The sequence below is a fragment of the Felis catus genome, chromosome A3 (assembly GCF_018350175.1).
Source record: "Felis catus isolate Fca126 chromosome A3, F.catus_Fca126_mat1.0, whole genome shotgun sequence".
Classification (NCBI taxonomy): domain Eukaryota; kingdom Metazoa; phylum Chordata; class Mammalia; order Carnivora; family Felidae; genus Felis; species Felis catus.
Window position 1 is genome coordinate 127,780,557 of NC_058370.1, and position 20,723 is coordinate 127,801,279.

The window sequence follows — 20,723 nt, forward strand, 5'->3', positions numbered from 1 at the left end:
GCACGTGTGTGTACCTTTGACAAAAGGTCAATCTTTGTGTTAAAAATAGAAAAAACCCATAATTCAGAGTTCCTGTTCACTCAGCAAGTGCTTTAGGAGGTGGCTGATAGGTTGAATATCAGCAGACCTTTTCAATCACCAATTTCGCAAGATGTTTCTCTTTGACATCGGAAGACACCATACATTTTTAAAACATGGGTACCAACTGAATCTGAATATGGAGACCCCAAAGCCTCTTAAAGGGATATTCTGGAAAACAAGTGATAACAGCCTTGAACTTGGGATGGTCAACTTCAGTGCGGTTTTTCACTCAACAAATATCCTAATAGTGTATTAACCACACTGAAGAGACATTGAGGCTGCAGCTAAATGATGGATGATTTAAAAACACAAGTGTTAATGAAAGTACGAACAGCCAATTTGATTGTAGGTAGATGGACATAGAGAGAGACAGAGATAGAGATAGAGGTATAAAGATAGAGATATATAGATATAGATACAGATATATAGAGATACCTATATAGATATAGATATAGATATAGATATAGATATAGATATAGATGTTATATATGGGTATAGATGATATGGGTATAGATATAGATGATACAGATATAGATATAGATAGAGATGATATAGGTATAGATAGATAAACAATAACAGTGAGGGAGAGGTAACAGTATAGAAGCCATTTGGGAAGAAGAGACAGAGGAGAGGATCCAGAAGTAACAGGATCTTCACTTCTTTTACTGCTTCCCAGCACTCACATTCTCTACCGCCTGGTCAACGTCCTCATTTATTTATTGAGTCATGACATACGCACTGAGTGTCTCCAATGGGTAGGGCATATGGAGGCACCGAGAATAAGAATATAGACTCTGTCTCCAAAGATCGCCAAATACAAAGACAAGCAGGAAAGTCTTCATAAGACATAGTGTGAGTGATAAATCATTCATTCAGTTCTTTGAATCAGCAAATCTTTCTTGAGCAGACATTATGTACCAGGCATCGCACTGGGTCCTGGAGGTTTAATGAAACAAATAAGGCCAGAGTCCCGCAGCCTAATGGATAAGATTCTCGTTCATTAGTCCCGGCTGTCTAATCACTTAGCTGGGGGATCAAAGTGGAACGAATCACGAACTTCCATAGGTATATGAGCCGAGGCCGAATGTCACTTAGGGTTACACCGTCCTCTTTCTATTTGAAAAAGCAAAATACACAGATTAGAGCTTCTCCCAGTCTGTACTCTCCACCCTGGAAGTTGACCCCACTTGTGATTTGAGTCCCCAGAAGGTAGGGACCATGCCGCCGGCATCAAGGGCCTCATTGTTAGCTGAAAGAGGGGACTTCGGTTCCATGACAGGGGAAGGAGAAAAAAAAAAAGAGGGCATCCGATAAGACTAACAAATTATGGAAGAAAATGAGCCGACACGTTTCTAAGTCAGGATGAAGAAGGACCGATGGATTGGATTTCTCCCATCCCACCCCACCCCTGCTAAATGGGGCCGTGTGAGAAACGTTTTTTATGAAGACACCAGGACATCTGCCAAAAGAAACATCTCCCCAGAGAGGGAGGCTGTGACCGGGGGTCCTGTTTCATAGGTCACTGCGGTGCCGGGAGAGGGTTACTGTATGATGGAACCCGCTTCACTGAAGCCCCAAATCTGCCACGTCTGAGAGAGAGGTGACACCGCCCCAAGTTGTTCGTCCAGCTCTTTATGGTCACATCAGGGTCAGTGTTGAGTTGGATCAGCAAGATCCCCTTCACTTGGGAGCGAGAGTGAAGCTTGCCCGCCTGCAGCCAGGACCCCTTTGGGGCTGCGCTATTAGAAGCCGTCTTTTTGAAGCGCCTAAGAAAGGCTTCTGTTTTCAAAAAGGGACTGAAAATTTTCTCCTTTTGTGTGAATCACCAGAAGCATGGGTTTTTGTGTTTGTCCGGCTGTCTTCTTCCAGCCACTTCCCTTTAATTCGGTTTTGTCTGAAACTTACCAAGGGGTGATTTGCTGAGATGGAGTCACCGTGACAGCCAAGTTCAGAAGGCTTCCTTTGCTGGTCTCCAAGTGCCTTCTTTACACACTGCTTTCTAATTACATTCAGAGAGACTCACCCCTCAGAATCTTGGTCACAGCCTATTTTTCTTTTCTTCCTCTTCAAATATCTCTCTCTCTTTCTAGGAAATTGCCTTTTTTGGCTGATGATTTTTCAGTTTATTCATCCAAAGGAGGAGAGGGTTGGAGGGAATGAGCTTTTGTTTTTCCTTGTTTTCTGGGACCTCTGTGCTGCGTTTTTGTCACATGGTTCTCTCCCCTGACTTTCTTCTTACTCAGATATTGCCCTGGAATTCTGTTCACTGAAATGCTGTCTTCAGTGACAGGCTTCCTAGCTCATGAGGTTTTAATGGTTTCTATTTAGGACATCCTTTGAGAAAAGTTTGGGAAAGCAGGAAAGGATAGCCTACAAAGTGATTAATAACGTGCACATCATCGCACCGAAGAATTTTATGGAAACAGTGGAAGGGCAGAAAAGGATAAAGGAATAACACGTTTCCTCTTGCCCCTCTGCCTCCCAGGCTAGGATCTGTACCATAACCTGCCAGATCTCTGTCATGTTCTTCAGGTCGCACTCCCTTCGGCCTTCCAGCCAGCCAGCTCAGGCCCATCCTTTATATTGAGTGATTGTCTCTCCTCCCACACCACACTTGTCTTTTCCTTCTCTGAATCCTGGTGCACGTGCACTTCAGTCCTTACCCCGTCTCTCACTGAAATCCATCTCCTTCCTAAAAGGCAGAGTTTGCAAAATATCCGAATAGTCTATAGGGACCTGGGATTTTTCTTTCTAAAGAGAACTCTCATACTCTGATGAGTTTCACCCTTCATTTCCCAGGTAACTCTACCAATCTCTTAGGTCTTAGCAAGACATGGTAGGGAAAATGATCTAAAAATGGGCATCTTTTCTCAAAGCTCTGGCCTCAGATTAGTGTAGGTCCAGCAGGTGGCGGCAGAAGCAGCCGCATCCGGCCCAACCCTTCCTCTGATACTCAGCCCTCCTGTAAGCCCCATCGGCATGGTCAGCACCTTACTTCAATGTCACCTAGCTCAGGAATTCTGTCTCTTATACTCCCAGAGTAACACCTGTGAAGTATTACCTTTCTCAGGATCAGCCCTTGGTGCTCCCACCGAGACTTGTCAAAACTGGGATTTGATCTGGGGAATGTTATAACAAACATAACTCTAACTTACCCTTTCATGAGTGGGGTCTCCTGAAAGAATTCACTACCTTAGGACTGGGATTTTTGAAAACAAATTTTTAAGAGGTGACATCTATCCCCCTTCGATTAGCAATGCCTTTGTTTGGGATAGAGACTACTTTCCTCACTAGCCCAGGCAAGCAACCTATTTTATAGGTATTGTGAGATTTACCACCAAAATCCACCCACCAACCCCCGCAAAATACTCAAAGGGACAAGAACATATATTACCTACAGGAATGTAATCAAGTGGGAATTTAGAGCTAAGGGAAATGCTTCTGTGGTTATTAGAATATGCTCTTCATTTATGTAAGCCTGAATGTGTCACTTATTCTTGTGAGTAGCATTTACAGTCAAGACCAAAGATGAACAGTACAGGTCTCTTTAAAAAAAAAAAAAAACTCCTGTACTTCTTGAGTTCATGTTCAATGGGAAGTCTCAATGCTTTCTCCGTGTCATTGTGTTCCAGAAAGATACATCTCCGTCATGGCTCTGAAGGATTATCTAATATTTTAAGCTTATTTTTTAGGTGGAAATGTAAGGGGGACTGCTTTTCCCGTCTGTACTCAGATTCACAGGCTTTTAGTCAGAACAGAAATATTCAGTAGCTTCTCCTATTAAATGTGGACCCCCAAAAACAAGATTTATTTCTTCTGTCACCCAGTTAACTGCTTGGCACATGATAATCGGTGTGCAAAAAGCATGTTCTACACAAACAAATACAGTACCCGCAGTGATTCCAACATGCTTGGTTTGACGTGCGCAGAGAGACCGATGACTGTTTCGAACTAAGTAACATACAGAAATCGTGTTAGTTTCCTTTCCTAGCAGCTTATTATGTCAACGAGTAAAGACCAAACCTGTAGGAATCAAATAGGACTGTCTATCAGGTAGACTGAATGCTAATCTTCTTCCCAAGTTGTCTGTAAACACAAGCCCTCTGTGTCTTTTGGTTTCCCTTCTGCTCAGATGCCCAGCCCACGGAAGGAGAGAGGGAAATATGGAACCAGATCAGCGCCGTCCTCCAGGATTCTGAGAGCATCCTCGCAGACCTGCAAGCTTACAAGGGCGCGGGGCCAGAGATCCGAGATGTATGCCAATGATAACACTGAGCTGACAGCACCCTCGGAGGAGAAGGGAAACCCACACACGCACACACACCCAGCAAGATTAAGTAATAGCCCTAGTATTTCCTAGTGTACTAGGAAGAACAAGGAGGGTAATGTGTTTTTTAAAAAAGTATGAATGGCCCCTTTTATTCTAGTACATTAATCTGAACACACGGTGCGGTAGACCGTGTAAAATATTAGCCATTCTTTTCTCCGTCATACATTTGTTACCACAGGACTGACGTTTAAACAACGATAGATCGGTGTATTACTTCATTTAAGGGAAACGTCCATACAAAGCCTATGGACAACAGTTGAAGCCTAAGTCACGAGGTCTGGGTTTGCACAGACTTCCAGCATTTTGTAATAGTTTTGGCAGGTTCCACAGTATCAGAAACAACCGCCATGAGCTGCCTTGCTTTAAGTAGCCTGCAGGTCTATCATCTTGCAATGACTTGAGATTAAAAAAATAAATAAATACCTGAAAGACAACAACCAAAACAAAATTGCCAACATGGCTTTTAAGGCTGCATAATGCCTTAAAGGCAAGAAACTTGATACTCCTTTTATGTGAAACAATTAGCTTTGTGGCAGCATCAACACATACACAAATGTGCACACATGCTCACTTAACACACACAGTTTACGGCCACTGCCGCCATCCTTCTGGAAAAAACACCACTAACGCTCTAGTCCTTAAGCTGCTGCAACCCAGACAAAACAGCATTTCTAAGAAAGTGACAGCTTCTCAAACGTGGTTATTCTACGTCGTGGTCCCCGTTAATTTAGGTAACATCACAGAACGGAAGGAACGTAATATGTATCGTAGAGAAAGAAAGACATCTTCAGGACCTGCACTTCCTAATAAGCACTGGCTTGACTTTAGTAGAATCAAAACGTGATGGAGGAAGGCTGAATTGCTTCCAATCAGATTTGCATTTTTTTTTTTTTTTTTGCATTTAAAGTAAGAGAAACAAGTAAGATGATATAGGATCTGATTGTAGGGTCATTTGCATTATGGTCAAGTGCTAAAATCTCATTCTAACTGAGCATCTTGGAGGACAGTCCCGTGAACCGATGTCAGTTTAAGAGCACACTAGCAAAATCGATCAGGACTTGTGTTTTTCTTCAACTACCACACTTTCTCAGTCTTGAGGCATTTTGATGTGGAGGCTATTGCTTCTTTTTTAAACACACAATTCTGTCGCGTTTTTGTAGGCGATTCAAAATCCCAATGACATCCAGCTTCAAGAAAAAGCTTGGAATGCAGTGTGTCCTCTGGTTGTGAGGCTAAAGAGATTTTATGAATTTTCCATAAGGCTAGGTGAGTATGTACGTGTAGTTTTTATCCTGTGTGTGACAGAGTTATGTTATGTTACAGAGTTTGAGAAAGAAGCAGGAAGAGCTAGCTCAGTGACCTGAGAGATGTCCCACATTCATCTGCAATGTCTTAGGAGAGGCCACTCATGGACAACAACACGTGTGGTTTTCATTCCCTTAAATTCATCTCAGAGTTCCTTCCTCTGAGGTTCTCGGCACATTGGGGGTGTCTCTGCTCCTGGGTGTCCCTCTAGTCTTGTTCTCAGCTAAGTCTCACTCATAACACTTTTGTTGTGGTCTGACCACATTTCTAAATGACAGGGGAGTTGAAACAAACAGATCACCGGCTAATCCAAAAAAGAACTTGATTGGTTAGAGTCATGTGATAAATTTAATATAGTAAAACACAGGAAAAACAAACAACATTCCGCTCTTTAGCCTTAAGAGCAACCTGTACAGGTTCAGAATGGCTTTGCAGAAGCAAGAGTAAAGTCAAGTCTGGTTGACAGGAAGCTTGATGTGTCCACCTATGTGATATAAGCACTCCCCCCAGGACACCGCTCTCTGAGGTTCCGTCAGTTAATGTAATATATCTAGAAAGAAGAAAGGGGTAGTCATGTTCTACTTTACTTTTTCTGTAACTGAATGCCATATTTTAAGAGTTAAACAGAGAAATGAAAAAATTGGGGGAGAATAATAGCCATGGTATCGAGAGAACTTGAAGCTAAGACCCAAAGGAAGTGGTTGAAGACTCTCAGCTTCTTCTCTGTTTCCTTTTTCTGTTTCTTCAAAGTGTGTATCTTGACCCCATGAACTGTATTCTTAATGAGCCAGATTTTTAACAGAAGGAAAAAGATACCACCAAGGTAGAACTGGCTGACTCAGAAGGCCAGGCATTCCCGTAAACGGAAACGGCAAGAGATGTCCTTGTGAAGATGCTGTAAAAGACCATTAAAAACCGTAGATCGGGTGCCCGCAAACTTTACTGTAAAGAGCGGATGGTAAATCTTTTAGGCTCCTGGGCCCGCCTATCTTCGTTGCACCTGCTCAACTCTGCCATTGTAGGACATTAGTAGCCATGGTCCACACATTAAGGAACAGAAACAAAGTGTGACTGTGTTTTAATAAAACTTTATTTGCAAAAGTTGACGCTGGGCCAGATTTGGCCTGTGTGCCATAGTTTGGTTCCAACCCTTGCTGTCAAGGATTGGTTAAACGACTTGGCCTTGCTAGATATACGTTGAAGGAAAAACTGGAGGGAATGTTTGGAAATGGACAAGAGGATTTAATGAGACTGTTTCGGGGACAATAATGGAGGTCGGTATCACAATGGGTTTGCAGGAAAGCTCCCCTGGATCAGGTTGGAGTATAGGGGCAGAGACGAGCTGGAAAGGGACCCAAAGTCTTTCCCTGCAGTGCGGTTATCGAGCCATGTTTTCTGGGCCACCTCATCTCCTCCCCCGTCATGAAAGGCTCTCTCCTACACATGATCCAAAAACACGTATCTGTGGTTTCTGAACAGTGGCAGGAGTTAGCACTGTGCACACTGGAGAGTTCAACCGAGCTTTGAGAGACTCGGATGAATCTGTGTGGCCCTGGGGGTCGCAGGGGAGGCAGTCTGCTCAGGCATCATGGGCTCCCTCTTCTTATCCACACACATCACCCTGCACACAGTTATGGCAAAAGGCATGGAGAAGAAAGGTTATCTCTGAGAATGTCTGCAGGACCTAAGAACTATGCTTTTTGAAGAATCTCCGTGGGCCACCTCAAATGTGTATTACTCACTTTGACTTTCAGAAAAAGCTCTTCAGAGTTTATTAGAATCTCTGACCTGTCCGCCCTACACACCGACCCAACACCTGGAGAGGGAGCAGGCCCTGGCGAAGGAGTTTGCGGAAATTCTTCATTTTACCCTTCGATTTGATGAGCTCAAGGTTAGACCGCACACGCTCAGACAATTTAACAAACTTGGCCTGAGTACCTACCGTGTACAGGCACTCTGCTAATGCCGTGGGGTGGGGAATCAGTGAGTAAGAGGTGTCTCCTTCCCTACAGAGACACGTAAGCTGAGAATTTGCCTTCCTTACAGTAAAAGTGATGTAGGTCGGTGGTTTGTAAACAGAAATTCAAAATCTGCCAAATTCAATAAGAGGAATCCTTTTCAAGTGGAGAAGGACTCCATCTTGATGGAGAACAAGGATTCTTTCCCTGAAATCGAGCTTGTAGCCATACGATAAAATAATAAGGCTCTGAGGATTTTTAAAAATTGTCTTAAATGTATAGTTTTTTGTGAGAGACAGTGTGTGAGCAGGGGAGGGACAGAGGGGGAGACACAGAATCCGAAGCAGGCTCCAGGCTCCGAGCTGTCAGCACAGAGCCTGATGCGGGGCTCGAACCCACGAGCTGGGAGATCGTGACCTGAGCTGAAGTTGGTCGCCCAACTGACTGAGGCACCCAGGCACCCCTCTGAGTATTTATTTTTAACCAGAAGTTGCTTTGACTGTTACAACCAAGAGACGTCCTATTATGTTTATATAGTCTGGTGTCTGGGCTCCTAATGCGCATCCCCCATCTGATGTGGAGAGATGACCTTCCTTCCTCTCTTCTGAATTTCAGATGAGGAACCCAGCCATTCAGAATGACTTCAGCTACTACAGAAGGACGATAAGTCGCAACCGCATCAACAACATGCATGTGAGCCCCTGGGTCCCCTGGTCTGTGTGTGCCCATTCCCCATGTCTTCCTCTGATTTCTGCATCAGGCAGGGCACAGGGAGAAGCCAGCCCTCTTCTGTGATTCCCTTTCCAGCAGACATCGTGTCGGGATTTTTGGCCATCTGTTTATCAATTGCATATTCTCTTCTTACTTTCATCAGCTAGACATTGAGAATGAAGTCAATAATGAGATGGCCAATCGAATGTCCCTCTTCTACGCAGAAGCCACGCCAATGCTGAAAACCCTCAGCAACGCCACCATGCACTTTGTCTCCGAAGTGAGTGAAACTACGCGCCGAGGTCCTTTTTTCTGAATTACACGTAAAAACTGCTAGCAGGACTAACCTCCTTCTGTGTCTCCCTCTTAGAACAAAACCCTGCCAATAGAGAACACCACAGACTGCCTCAGTACGATGACAAGTGTTTGTAAAGTCATGCTGGAAACACCGTAAGTTCCATCGGTGGTGGATTCATGGTCAGGGTTCACCTAGAGAGGGCCTGTTAACATGTTGACGATTATGATGGTGACGACGATGGTGACATTTGGGTCAACACGTTAACGTGGACATGTGTATGATCTGAATCCGTTTCACAAAGAACGCTGGATGCTAAGTGTAAGTCGCCCCAATTTGTAGTTGAAGAAGCTGAGGTCCAAACTGGTTCACTGACTTCCCAAAGGCTGCATAGCTTGTTAGATGGCAGAACTGTGACTCAAATCAAAGATGCTGTGGAAGATGTGGAAGGGCCACGTGGAGGGTTGGCCTAAATGACTGGGTATTATTATGAGTATGTGGGAGGAAAGATTTGACAGAAGATTTAGAACAAAGGGTAGAGGTGGTAGGACTGCGGCAAGGGTGATAATGGAGATTTCTGTCCATCTGTCCTTCTCATTCTGTCCCTTCCCTTCCCTCTCTGTCTCTGTCTGTCTGTCTCCGTTTCTTTGTGCTTAAACTAGTTGCTCGATTTTCGAAATGGCTGAGGTCGTTAATGGTGAGGCAGCACAGTAATGAGGAGATACACACCCACAAGTCAGGGCTCCAGCTCTCTCTAGCTACTTCTGTGTGCCAGCAGACAAGCGAAATGGCCTGTGTGGGCCTCGGTTTCCTCCTCTGATGAAGTTCCCATAATGTCATCTGTGCTGTAGAGGGCTTGGGAGGGCCAAAGACATCAAAAGCACCTTATAAAATGTGATGCTCTGTTCAGATGTAAGATGGTGTTAATTTCAAATATTTCACTTATACCAAAGTTAAGACTTGTTCCAAGACAGAAATAGTAATCATCTTCATTGTGGGCCTAATTCATAATGAGAGAGATGTTAAGAAAGCCTCTAAAATTATCTTGAATTATCTGAATCATCAGGGACCCTGTCAAGGTAAGTGAACAAAATTCACACTCCACAAGTACTCCCGGCCCAGTGAATGGTACATAATTTCTTTTACGCATCTTTGCCAATCCAATTCAATCTGCAGCCTGTGTCTTAACAAAGGAAGTTACTCCGACTGGAGACATGATCGCTGCTCTGTAGCAATGAGCCTGATTCTTTCTCTCCATAATGAAGCCATTATTCTCTATAATCTTGGACAGCCAGAGGGACCTGCTATAAAATATTCAAGATTGATGGGTGGGGGGGAGTGATGTACGTGATGAGCTGGCCCGCTGAAGGGCAGAAGAGAAGAGAATTTACTGCCCTCTAATTTACCTTATTTTCACACTGAATTGCTGATTGGATAGATTCAAGGAGAATGATCATCATGGGTTTCTTTAAGAGCGTATTAACCTGGTTGTTGCAGGTATGGGATTGCTCTCAAGAGATGATTGGAGGAGTCTAAAGTAGCCAGAAATGAACGTGCTCTGGCAAGAAGAAACACAGCTGCCATTTCTTCTCTCTTCCAGGGAGTACAGGAGTAGGTTTACAAGCGAAGAAACGCTGATGTTCTGCATGAGGGTGATGGTGGGAGTAATCATCCTCTATGACCACGTCCATCCCGTGGGAGCTTTCTGCAAGACATCCAAGATCGATGTAAGAATAGTTATGAACTCTGCTTTCTAAGTAAGAGCTCGTGAGTGTTGCACAACAGACCTTGCTTCTCTCTCTCTCTCCTCCGTTCCCCGTTGAGAGGGATCTCTCCCCAGGGGCAAGCCCCCTCGTGGCAGCCGTCCTCATAGCAAGAAGCCCAATCTTTTTCATGTGCTTACAGCCAGACATCCGATCAAAAAGCACAGCAGAAGCACAGAGACACTAATCCCCTCAGCCGGTAGAGGAGCAGAGCAGATGAATAGTCACTTAGCTGCAAACTTCCCCTTCAACGTATCCGATGTGCCATATGAATATATTTTTATATGTTATAGGCATCTTAAAGTTCGCGGCATTGGGAGATACTGGATTGCAAGACATGGCAAGATATGGTCACATTTCAAACAGTATTCCAACTTCCTGTCCTGCCGCCCCCAACTGGTGGCTTCACCCAAATGCCATGCCTTTTCTTGTCATCGGGATATACTTGAGCCCTTTGCCCTGCCCAGAGTGCCGTCCCTTCTTTCTGATGTGGGGATTCTTTTAAGACACTCCACGAACGTCACCTCATCCAGGAGCACATCTCTTGTGCCCTGCATGCTCAGAACCTCCCTTCTCCTCTGGCCCCAGAGCACTTAGCATTCTGGATTTTCTGTCTGCAGCATCAACTCAATAGTGTATCTCATGTGTTAATATAAAGCCTTTCGGGGGCACCTGGGAGGCTCAGTCGGTTAAGCATCCAACTCTTGATTTCAGCTCAGGTCACGATCACATGTTCGTGAGTTTGAGCTCCACATCGAGCTCTGTGCTGATAGCACAGAGTCTGCTTGGGATTCTCTCTCTCTCTCTCTCTCTCTCTCTCTCTCTCTCTCTCTCTCTTTACTTCCCTCCCCCCACCAAATAAATAAACCAAAAAAATACATATAAAGCCTTTTAAGGGCAGAATGGGACCTCTTGGTATTAACTTATTCTGACAATGCTAAGTTTGGGCAGCACACTCTGTTTTTACTCAACTGCACAGAGCAGCATCTCTGATGCTTTAGTGCTGTGCCAACAGAAAGTCTTCATGCCCAGAGGGACCACGAGTCAGAAGGATGTAAGGAAATTTATCAGTCAGAAATGCAACTTGGGTTACTCATTTTGCAGTTCTCGCCTCCTAGCACAGCTAGTCATGGGTCTTCATAGAGTATTATTTTTAGGGCAGTGATTTGTGTTTGCCAAGAAAAAAAGCGTTTAGTATAAAAAATTAGGAAAATCTAGGAAATCAAAATACAGAATGTTAAATGTATCTGTAGTAACCTTACCACAGACAGATGACCATTGTCGATATGGCAACATATCTTCGTCCCTTCTTTTTATATGGATGTTTGTGTAGATGCATGTGTGTACCTAACAAATTAGCACCCTGCTATAAATGCTTTTAAAACATTTATTTGCATAACAGTATAGCATGGATTTTTTTTTTCATACCAATAAATTTTTTACTGTATTCTTTGTGAGGCTTTAACATTTTTTAGACTATGGACTGAGTATAAATAACTCTTAATAACTCCATGAATATCATTTGAATGTGGATGGAGTTTATTACGTGGTAACTCACGGGACATTCTCATTTACCAGTGCCATTTGGTAACTTGTCACAGAGTCAAAAAATAAAAATATACTAGGTACAATTATGTCTTGTAACCCTAACCTTTAAATAGCTTGTCCTTGCTTGTCATTTACTGAATCTGGTGAGGTCGTAAATATGATATAATGTTAAATCTAACCACACATAGTCTTCATGAAATGTATTTGTTCTTCGATCTTGCTAAGAAAGCTTTGTTCCTACTGAAGTCTGCATGTTTCTCCGAGAAAGTTTCAGATTTACCTAACGCAACATGTGTTCAACATGGGCCATTTTCTTTGATGACATGAAGGAGCTCCTTCAGATGCCAGTCTGCTGCTAAGCCAGCAGTTACATGCACTGGGTTTATAAATCCTTAGGATATCCTCAACTGTGAAAAGACAAGCATTTATTTGTGAAACCCTGAGATGCATATTGTTATATGCACGCACGAAGAAAATGCCCTGGAAACCCAGACGAGGGAGAAGCTGGTTCCACTTAGAGGAGAGACAGAGGGTGATGTTTGAGGTGGATCTTGGGAAAGGGGTAGAATTTTCCCAAGTAGAAAGAGGGAAGGAACAGTACTTCTGGAGGAATGAATCACAGAGAAAAGTCACCGAGGCCCAGAGGGGTTGGGTCATTGAGAGAACAGATGCTATCCTTGGGTTCCAGGAAGCCAGGCTGAAGTGAGGTGGTGTTTTCTGCTGATTTCCTTAGACTTCTGTAATAATCTGATAAGGAATCACTCCTTAACCCCAGTCTCCAGCCCAAAGCTCACCAAGAATTCCAGACCCAACCTTCTCTGGACACCTGAAACATGGCCGGCACCAAATCAAAGACAATCCTTTCCCTTACAAACCTGCTTTTCTCCTGGGTTCCTGCCTCAGGTGTTTCATCATCTTCTGACCCGACATCTAAGCTGGAAACCAGGAATTGTCTCTTGGAGCCTGGAATTATTTTCCTTTCTCTTCTTTGCCCCCATATCTTATCAGTCACCGGGTCCCGTGGACTGGACGGACCTCGGATCCATACTCCTGCCTCCCCATGATTCTCCATGTCACTGCTGCTCTCACGTTCGACAGCCTCAGGGGCCCTCACTGACCCTTCCATCCTTAGACTTGCATCCTTCTGATCCCTTCCTATATTGATGGCATTGCTAGATTGTTTAACACCTGCCGGGGGTGTTTTCTACAGGCAAAGGCCTGCCAACTCCTTAACATGCTATTAAACTCTCACTGGATCTGGGCCCGACTACATCCCTGGTTGGGTCGTATTCACACCCAAGGCTTTATAATCAGGCTGAGACAGAACTAGAAATTCCCAAAGAGCAGCTACTGCTCTTCTCCCCTTTTCAAGTCATCATTGCTCTTCAGGCATGTTTTACAAGAACACTTTTCACACTGCTGATGAGCTATTTCTCTCCCTTCTTCCACTAGACCATGAACTCCACTGGGAGAAGGACCAAATCTGTGCATCCCTGAGCTTGATTCCATCCTTGCAAGTGACACATACCTGGCATGTTTGTAGCCTACCCCCACCCTGCACCCGTGACAGACATCTCTGATTGCCCGTGGCATTTCTTTCCTGATGAGCCTGTATGTGACTCCCAAATGATTCTCAACCCTGTGCTTCTGGCTACCTCCATCAAGCTATCAGGGTCCATTAGGCCGTAAGATAAAGCTTCCTACATACCAGAAGCATACGCACAGAAAATATTTATAAGAAACCATTATAAAAGAGCTCCTTAGTCTCCCCAAATTTAATACAGAGTGTGAACATCTGAGTTGAAGATGAGTGATTGTATTTTTTGCAGGGAGATACTTCCTTTGTCAAAAAAAATTTTAGGCTATGCATAATGGAATGTGATCTCTATATATGTATCTTTCTTATACTTCCCAAATTATGAATAAATTATATTCCAAGGGCACACAAAAAGACCAAAAACTTGTGTAGGTCCACGCAGGTACTAAATAACGCAAGAATGGAGGAACCCCAAGGAGCCTGCCTCCAAGCACGCACATTCTTAACCTGTGGCCTTCACCAGTCCTCCCCTGATCTAGTGAGGGAGACAGATTGATCTGGGTGCTTCAGTCTCCAAGACTCCCTGATAAATGCCAGCCTACTATTAGGAACACAAAGAGGTGGTGGTTACTTCTACCTGGTGAAGGTCGTGAGGTGAGATGAGGCCTCCTGGTGTTGGTCTTTAGCTGGGTCCTTTCAAAAAAAGAGAAAAAGAAAGCAAAGAAAAAAAATTAAGTGTTTGCCAGTCCATCAGCTAAAGGAGGAAAAGCACCCTGGAAAGTGGGATGGCAGAAAAATCATCAGGTTTGTCCTTCAGGCAGTCAGTCTGCACCGAGCAACCACTGAGAGGAATGCCCTGCATGTGGCTCTGGAGTGCGAGCCAGGATCGTGGCCTTGATGCCAAGATCACGGCCTCAATGCCAGGATCACGGCCTCAATGCCAGGATCACGGCCTCAATGCCAAGATCACAGCCTCAATGCCAGGATCACGGCCTCAATGCCAGGGTCACAGCCTCAATGCCACACACGTGAAACGTTCAATGGCAGTAGAGTGTGAGAAGTGATACACAACTTCTAGAAGTGCCCAGAGGCGACCTCTCGCTAACGTGAGGGATTAGGAAGGTCTGCTGGTCGTTTCTGTGTGTGATTTCTCCAGGCAGAAGTAATGTGATCTGATCATGCACACATGGTTGTTTGAACAGATACTATCACGGACGCAATTGCTGTAGTATTAACAAAATGCGGTGCTTTCTCCTCCTAGATGAAAGGCTGCATAAAGGTTTTGAAGGAACAGGCCCCGGACAGTGTGGAGGGGCTGCTGAATGCCCTCAGGTGAGCCTCAACCCTGCGCCCCTTCCGAGAGACTGCGAATCTAGATGCTGTTAGGGACCCGGCACTGGAGCACCAGGCAGAACCTCGTGCATGTCTTCACACGTTTAATCTTTCCAACAACCAGCTGAAGTCAGCATCGTTTTTATCATAGCCTTTCTACAGAGGGAAGAAACTGAGCTGTAGGAAAATCAGATAACTTGCCAAAAGTCACCCGGCCGAGCACCAAGCTAGAACCTAACCCTGGGTCTGTGTGACCCCACGGGTCATGGGCCTAACTGTGGGCCGCCGCGCTGCTTTATGGTAAGTGGGGACTCACCGGAAGAAGCTTCCCGAGTCTCACTCTCCCCTTCACCTGGCTGCGCATGAGAACTGTGGTGGACTTTTGCAAACACTGAGGCAGAGTTTCCAACCCAGACCGAATGAATTCGAGTCTTCGAGGTGGGGACTCGGGCATCCGCTCTGTGTTTGTTCTAAAAGCTCCCGAGGAGTCTTGCATACACAGCTGTGAATGAAAACCCTGCTCTACCCTATCTTAATACCCAGCTTTTGGCAGCAGTGGCCCCTTTCAGCTTCTCCCTGCCAACCACTAATGCCCAAGCAGTCTCTCTCTCAAGGATACGTGTGCTTAATACACTCTAGAGAAGGGATGCTTATTTTTTAGCTATGACACATCTACAGGAATCTGTGGAATCACACTACTGTGTAAATCATTCCTGTGCCGGATTGCAATCTGGAAGGTTTATGGTCCTTGCTGCCTTATTCATCTTTGATTTTCCCGAGTTCCACTCAGTGTTGTGCATGCAGTAAATGTTCAATAAGTATAAGTGGAATGGATCAATAATCTTCTACCTACATACAACACTTACGTCTTATTCTCCACTCCCGAGCACGTTCATCATCACAACTCAGAGGGAAGGTGATCTATTATCCCCATTTAATAAATGAAGAAACAGCCACACGTGAAATGAATGAAACTGAGGTTGATGCTGTTTTGTGGAGTTGCTAGGTCATCATTCTTCAGAGCAGATGCAACATTAACACGGGAGCCTTCCAGATTCTGTGCGTGAACCAAGCGTTTCTCCACTGGTGCCCACTTCACAGCAGGAGGGCTTCCCATACACAGTGAGACTCTCACGTCTGATTTTTAAAAAAAATTTTTTAATGTTTATATTTATTTTTGAGACACCGAGAGACAGAGCATGAGTGGGGGAGGGGCGGGGAGAAAGGGAGACACAGAATAAGAAGCAGGCTCCAGGCTCTGAGCGGTCAGCACGGAGCCCGACGTGGAGCTCGAACCCACGAACCGCGAGATCATGACCCGAGCCGAAGTCAGACACTCGACCGTCTGAGCCACCCAGGCACCTCTGATGTTTTCTTATTTTTTTTTTTAGCTTTCCAGCTTCATTGAATCAAGCAAGGTTTTGTGAAAAGCAGGGCAGTCGCCTCTGAGTGTTGGCGTTTGTGGCTTCTGTAGATAGTGCAGTGAAGGAAAGGAGCACAGGCTTTTGGGGCAGACTCATTTGGGTCCAGATCAGAAACCACGCATGGTTCACAAATCACATGCTGTCAGATCTGGGGTCTGAAATGGGTCATTTAAGCCTCTCTGAATCTCAGTTTTCTCGTCTGTAAAGTGGAGGCAGTAACCTCTCCTGCAAAGTTAGTGAGTGAAATGAAAACTGACATGAAATGGCTAGGACGTGGGCAAGGTTCGATTACAACTTAATTCCCTTTTCTTCCCTTTTCATAAACCATTCCTATACCAGCTTAATGTGAGGGTGCAGATGTGCTGCCTGGTTTTGTTTGTTGACCTGCGTTTGTGCCCTCTTGTGGTGGCAGTGAGCATAGGCGTCCCCAGGAAAGTAGAAAACCATAGACGTTGAAGTTTTGGGTAATGTTGCTAGCCGATCCATATGCTGAAATTTGTAACTCAGCAGGGTTAGCCTAGATGGTTGAGATCCTGCACTCATTCACGTGACGTCTACCTCCCCGGAAAATGGAATAGCTTATATCTCCCCCGTGTAATTCTTTGATTAGACAAAAGTCTCCTTGTTGAATAAACCACAATACAAAGTTCCTTTGGAAAGAAGAATCAAATATTAAGTCTGTCTGAGAATACTCTGGGCATTGAAGTGTGGTTAGTTGTCTAAGGCAAACCCCGGGTTGATTTATAAATATCAGTTGTGTCTCTCAAGGTCAAGATGGGCTGCGAGTCATCCCTGGCACTCTGGCAGGTGCTGTTTACACACTGACCCCCAGTGTTTTCTCTCCATCCAGGTTCACTACAAAGCACTTGAATGATGAATCGACTTCCAAACAGATTCGAGCAATGCTTCAGTAGAGCTCTGCTCAAAGAAGAGGATCTATGTACTGACCTCAGAAGATGTATATGTTTACATAATTTAATACAGATTGATGTTAATACTTGTGTATTTACATAACCGTTTCCTCCTTGTCACTGAAATACACGGACCTTAATTTGTATCCTGACTGACTCGACCCAGCAGAGCATAAATTGACTTGAGAGCCTTACCTTTGATGTCTAAAACAAAATCCCCTTCTCCAAAGTCAAAATTTGGAGATTTCGATCTTTACTACTGGAGTCCTTTAACTACACCTGTAACAATCTGAAATTCCTAATAGTTTGTGGTAGTGTTTTAAATCTAGATGTGTAATCTCTCTGGGAAGTATACTTATAGAAACATGAAGTATTTGATTTCCTATGTCAGCTTGGCTACAAGAAACACAACTGTTATCCTGACAGAGGGAGAGAGGAATCCAAGAAAAGAAAAATGCATGTGAAGACACAGATTCAAGTGTTTCGAATTCAGCACGCCCCCTCTCTCTCCTCAGACTGCAGACCACATGTGCAGCTTTTTTGTTTGCACGTATTTATTCTGGATTTATATTCCTCTAACGTTCCCTTTGATTCTTCCAAGAGGAAAATCACCTGTGCTTGAATCAGTTTATGAGAGAGAAGTGAGAATAGACAGATGTGCTGTCATAGCTGAACTGTGAAAGTGGTTGTCTGGGAAGTGGGGGACGGGTTGGGAGGAAGGACACACAGGCAACAGGACAGTCATCTCTCCGCTTCAACCCTTTGGCTGTGAAACTGTAGTAATTTTGATGACATTCCAGTTGTCTGTGGGGTGCTGGGTTCACAGCCCCTCCTAAAATGGGCCCTGTCCTCTGGGGACCATCCATACGGCAACAGAGGCCTAGGGTACTTCATTGATTACCAGGAAACTGGGGAATTCAGAGAGGGGAATCCCTGCATTTTCCAGTTCCCTGATGTTTAAAAGGCAGCTCCTCCCTGACCACCAACCTCCCTGGCTGGTTGGAATGTTTAAACCTTTGGTCTGAGTACCTGGGTTGAGTCCTAGCCTTACTGATCCATGGTGTGAGCTTTGAAAATACACTTACGCTCTGTGTCTCACTTTCCTCATCTATGAAATGGGCAGTTAAAACAATCTCCAAGAGCCCTACAAGGCAATGAGCCAATAAAATGGCTGACTCTTACATGCTTCCTTAGTAAACAGAGGCCAGGAAGCATCACCCCATCTTGTCTTGATGATTGAATATATTTGAATATATGGCAAGGCCTAGAGTCATCCTTTCTGCAGGTCAGAGCTTGGAATGGAATCTTAGAAATCTCCCGTCTCAACCTCCGGTACAGAAATGAGACAAGGCTGAAGTCAAAGAGGATCAACTCCATGTAGGACTAGAACCCAGGATACCTCACTCCTGAATCTTCCCCTGTTCACCATGTGGCCTATGCATACATACTATAAGATGAGACTGGACACTTTTAAATCAGCCTTAAGTCTGGTTTATATTATTATTTGCCTATTTCTGATAGAAGGAAAGAGTTGCCCAGTGATTGATAATCCCAGAAATTGGGCCTGGGTACATCAGGGTTTCATTCACCATGTTCCAAGGAATAACTTGTAGACACAATTGACTTCCAGACTTTAGTGTCCAGATGGCATTCTCTTGAGTCTTCCAAAAAAAAAAAGGGAAACATACTTTTTTTAAATTTTATTTTATTTTTAACAATAACAACAAACCCAGTCAAGTGGCAGAAAAGATTCTCTGGTTTATATCTACATGTCAGTCAACAGAGAGAGAAAAGACCTTTTTCCTTGGAGCTTTTCAAGCTGAACAAGTACAGCTGCCTAGATGCGGGGGGGGGGGGGGGGGTTCTCTCATCAGAACAGAAATGCACTTAGATGGCCTTCACGACCTTTTCAAGCCTAGGGATTTTAATACCTTAGAGGAAGCCAGAAAATGGGGTAACAATGGATGAACAAATTCATTGATTATTCAGCTTAAGAAATCTTCTATTTGGCAGCCACGTGTTATCTTTGGGCAACAACTGTCAAGAATTATAGAGGCGCTCAATGTTTATCATCATGGAGTCCATTTTTTTTTCCTTTATCGGGTGAGGAGCTTAAGTCTTGGAGAGAGGAAAGGACTTGCAAAGTAAATAGTTGAGCATATTTATAATTTTTAATTAGACTTTTTATCAAGCGGGACCAAACATATGGGAGGGGCTGCTGGCCTGCCCCAGTTTAGCCAGGCTGCCTTGTTTCAAAGCTAAGATTCACCCGTACATGGATTCTCAAAAGTCCAGGGCCTGAACTATTGCCTATGATTATCAGGAGGACAAGTTAATTGAATGTCTGTGATCACTACGAGGTGATGGATCTCTGGTCCACTCCAGAGCTACTGTGGGAGACAAATTCTTTTAACAGACTGTCCTCCAGGCATTAGGAGTCCTTAAACAATCATGATTTTTTGTGTGTGCTGCATGCACATGTGTTCAAGATCCATGGGGTGGTTTAGGGGAAAGTGCTAGCCACAGTATCCATGTCAATGTTAATTCTATTTCATATTTGATGTTTCATAGTTTTCAAGTAAACAGTGTTTGCCATTACTCAGATTTTATTTATTTTTGGGCAGGCAACAGGTGAAAATTACATTTCTCAGATGCACTGCTGCTTTGGCATCATAACTATGTTCGCAGAAAATTTTCATCCATCACTAACAACAACTAATAGAAAGCAAGTGGCAGTGAGTGTTTTGAATTGTGGTAGCCCATTAGGGCTGCAGTACTGATTAACAACCAGAAAGAAAGTCTTGGATACTATCTTTTAACTGTTAGTTAATATCATGCTTCATCATTTGCTTCTACTCATCATCATTATATCAAGACATTAATGGTAAACTGAGGTTTTTATACATCATCACATTTAGGTTAAAAAAAATCATGCTTCCTCAAAAGAAAAAAGAAGCCTACCCAATCTTGGAATCCAACTGTGCAGCAGAATTCAGAGAATTCTTATTCAATCTTGTACCCAAACAGCAACAAACTTTTTTAAAAAATATTAACAATAAAGAGTGGAATTTTATCCTAAAGAGACAAAAATTTTGGAACCCAATTTCCCCATTACATCTATCAAGGCTGTTGCATACACAAAGCTGTTTTAAAATTGTCATATGTTGTTTGCTAAAGTCATTGTGATTTTTTTTTGCCTGCTTTGCCTCTTTTTGTACAGAAGTTTTGAGTGTGAAATGAAAATTAAAGTTTGGTACATATATTTAAAAATATACCTCTATTTTTATGATGTTCAAGTTTGCGTGGGTAATAAGCACATGATCATAGATATTTGCTGAACATCTATACTTGCTAAATACCTGCTTTGGGTACCAGCAAATCACACCATCTATCTGCCTTTCGCCTTCATCATATACAACATAAAATACTTACAATGTTCTGCTCTTGGTACCAGCTGTATTTATTCATTTTAGCAAAGATCATTCATTATAAAAAAGACATAGAATAAACAGACATGATTGATATCTA

The 20,723-nt window shown here is 43.7% G+C and overlaps 1 protein-coding gene across 7 annotated transcripts in view; it reads left to right on the forward strand.

Annotated features, from left to right (window-relative positions):
• The window catches only part of CYRIA (CYFIP related Rac1 interactor A), a 107,521-nt gene extending 87,052 nt beyond the window's left edge, over nucleotides 1-20,469 (forward strand). For all 7 annotated transcript variants that reach the window (XM_023252087.2, XM_023252088.2, XM_019827884.3 and 4 more), the window contains 9 exons: nucleotides 4,214-4,335; nucleotides 5,572-5,677; nucleotides 7,471-7,607; nucleotides 8,290-8,367; nucleotides 8,549-8,665; nucleotides 8,756-8,835; nucleotides 10,281-10,407; nucleotides 14,790-14,860; nucleotides 17,135-20,469. In XM_023252087.2, the coding sequence (XP_023107855.1) occupies nucleotides 4,214-4,335; nucleotides 5,572-5,677; nucleotides 7,471-7,607; nucleotides 8,290-8,367; nucleotides 8,549-8,665; nucleotides 8,756-8,835; nucleotides 10,281-10,407; nucleotides 14,790-14,860; nucleotides 17,135-17,198 (902 nt within the window). In that variant the 3' untranslated portion in view covers nucleotides 17,199-20,469. The remainder of the gene's footprint in view (nucleotides 1-4,213; nucleotides 4,336-5,571; nucleotides 5,678-7,470; nucleotides 7,608-8,289; nucleotides 8,368-8,548; nucleotides 8,666-8,755; nucleotides 8,836-10,280; nucleotides 10,408-14,789; nucleotides 14,861-17,134) is intronic.
• Nucleotides 20,470-20,723: the final 254 nt, after the last annotated feature.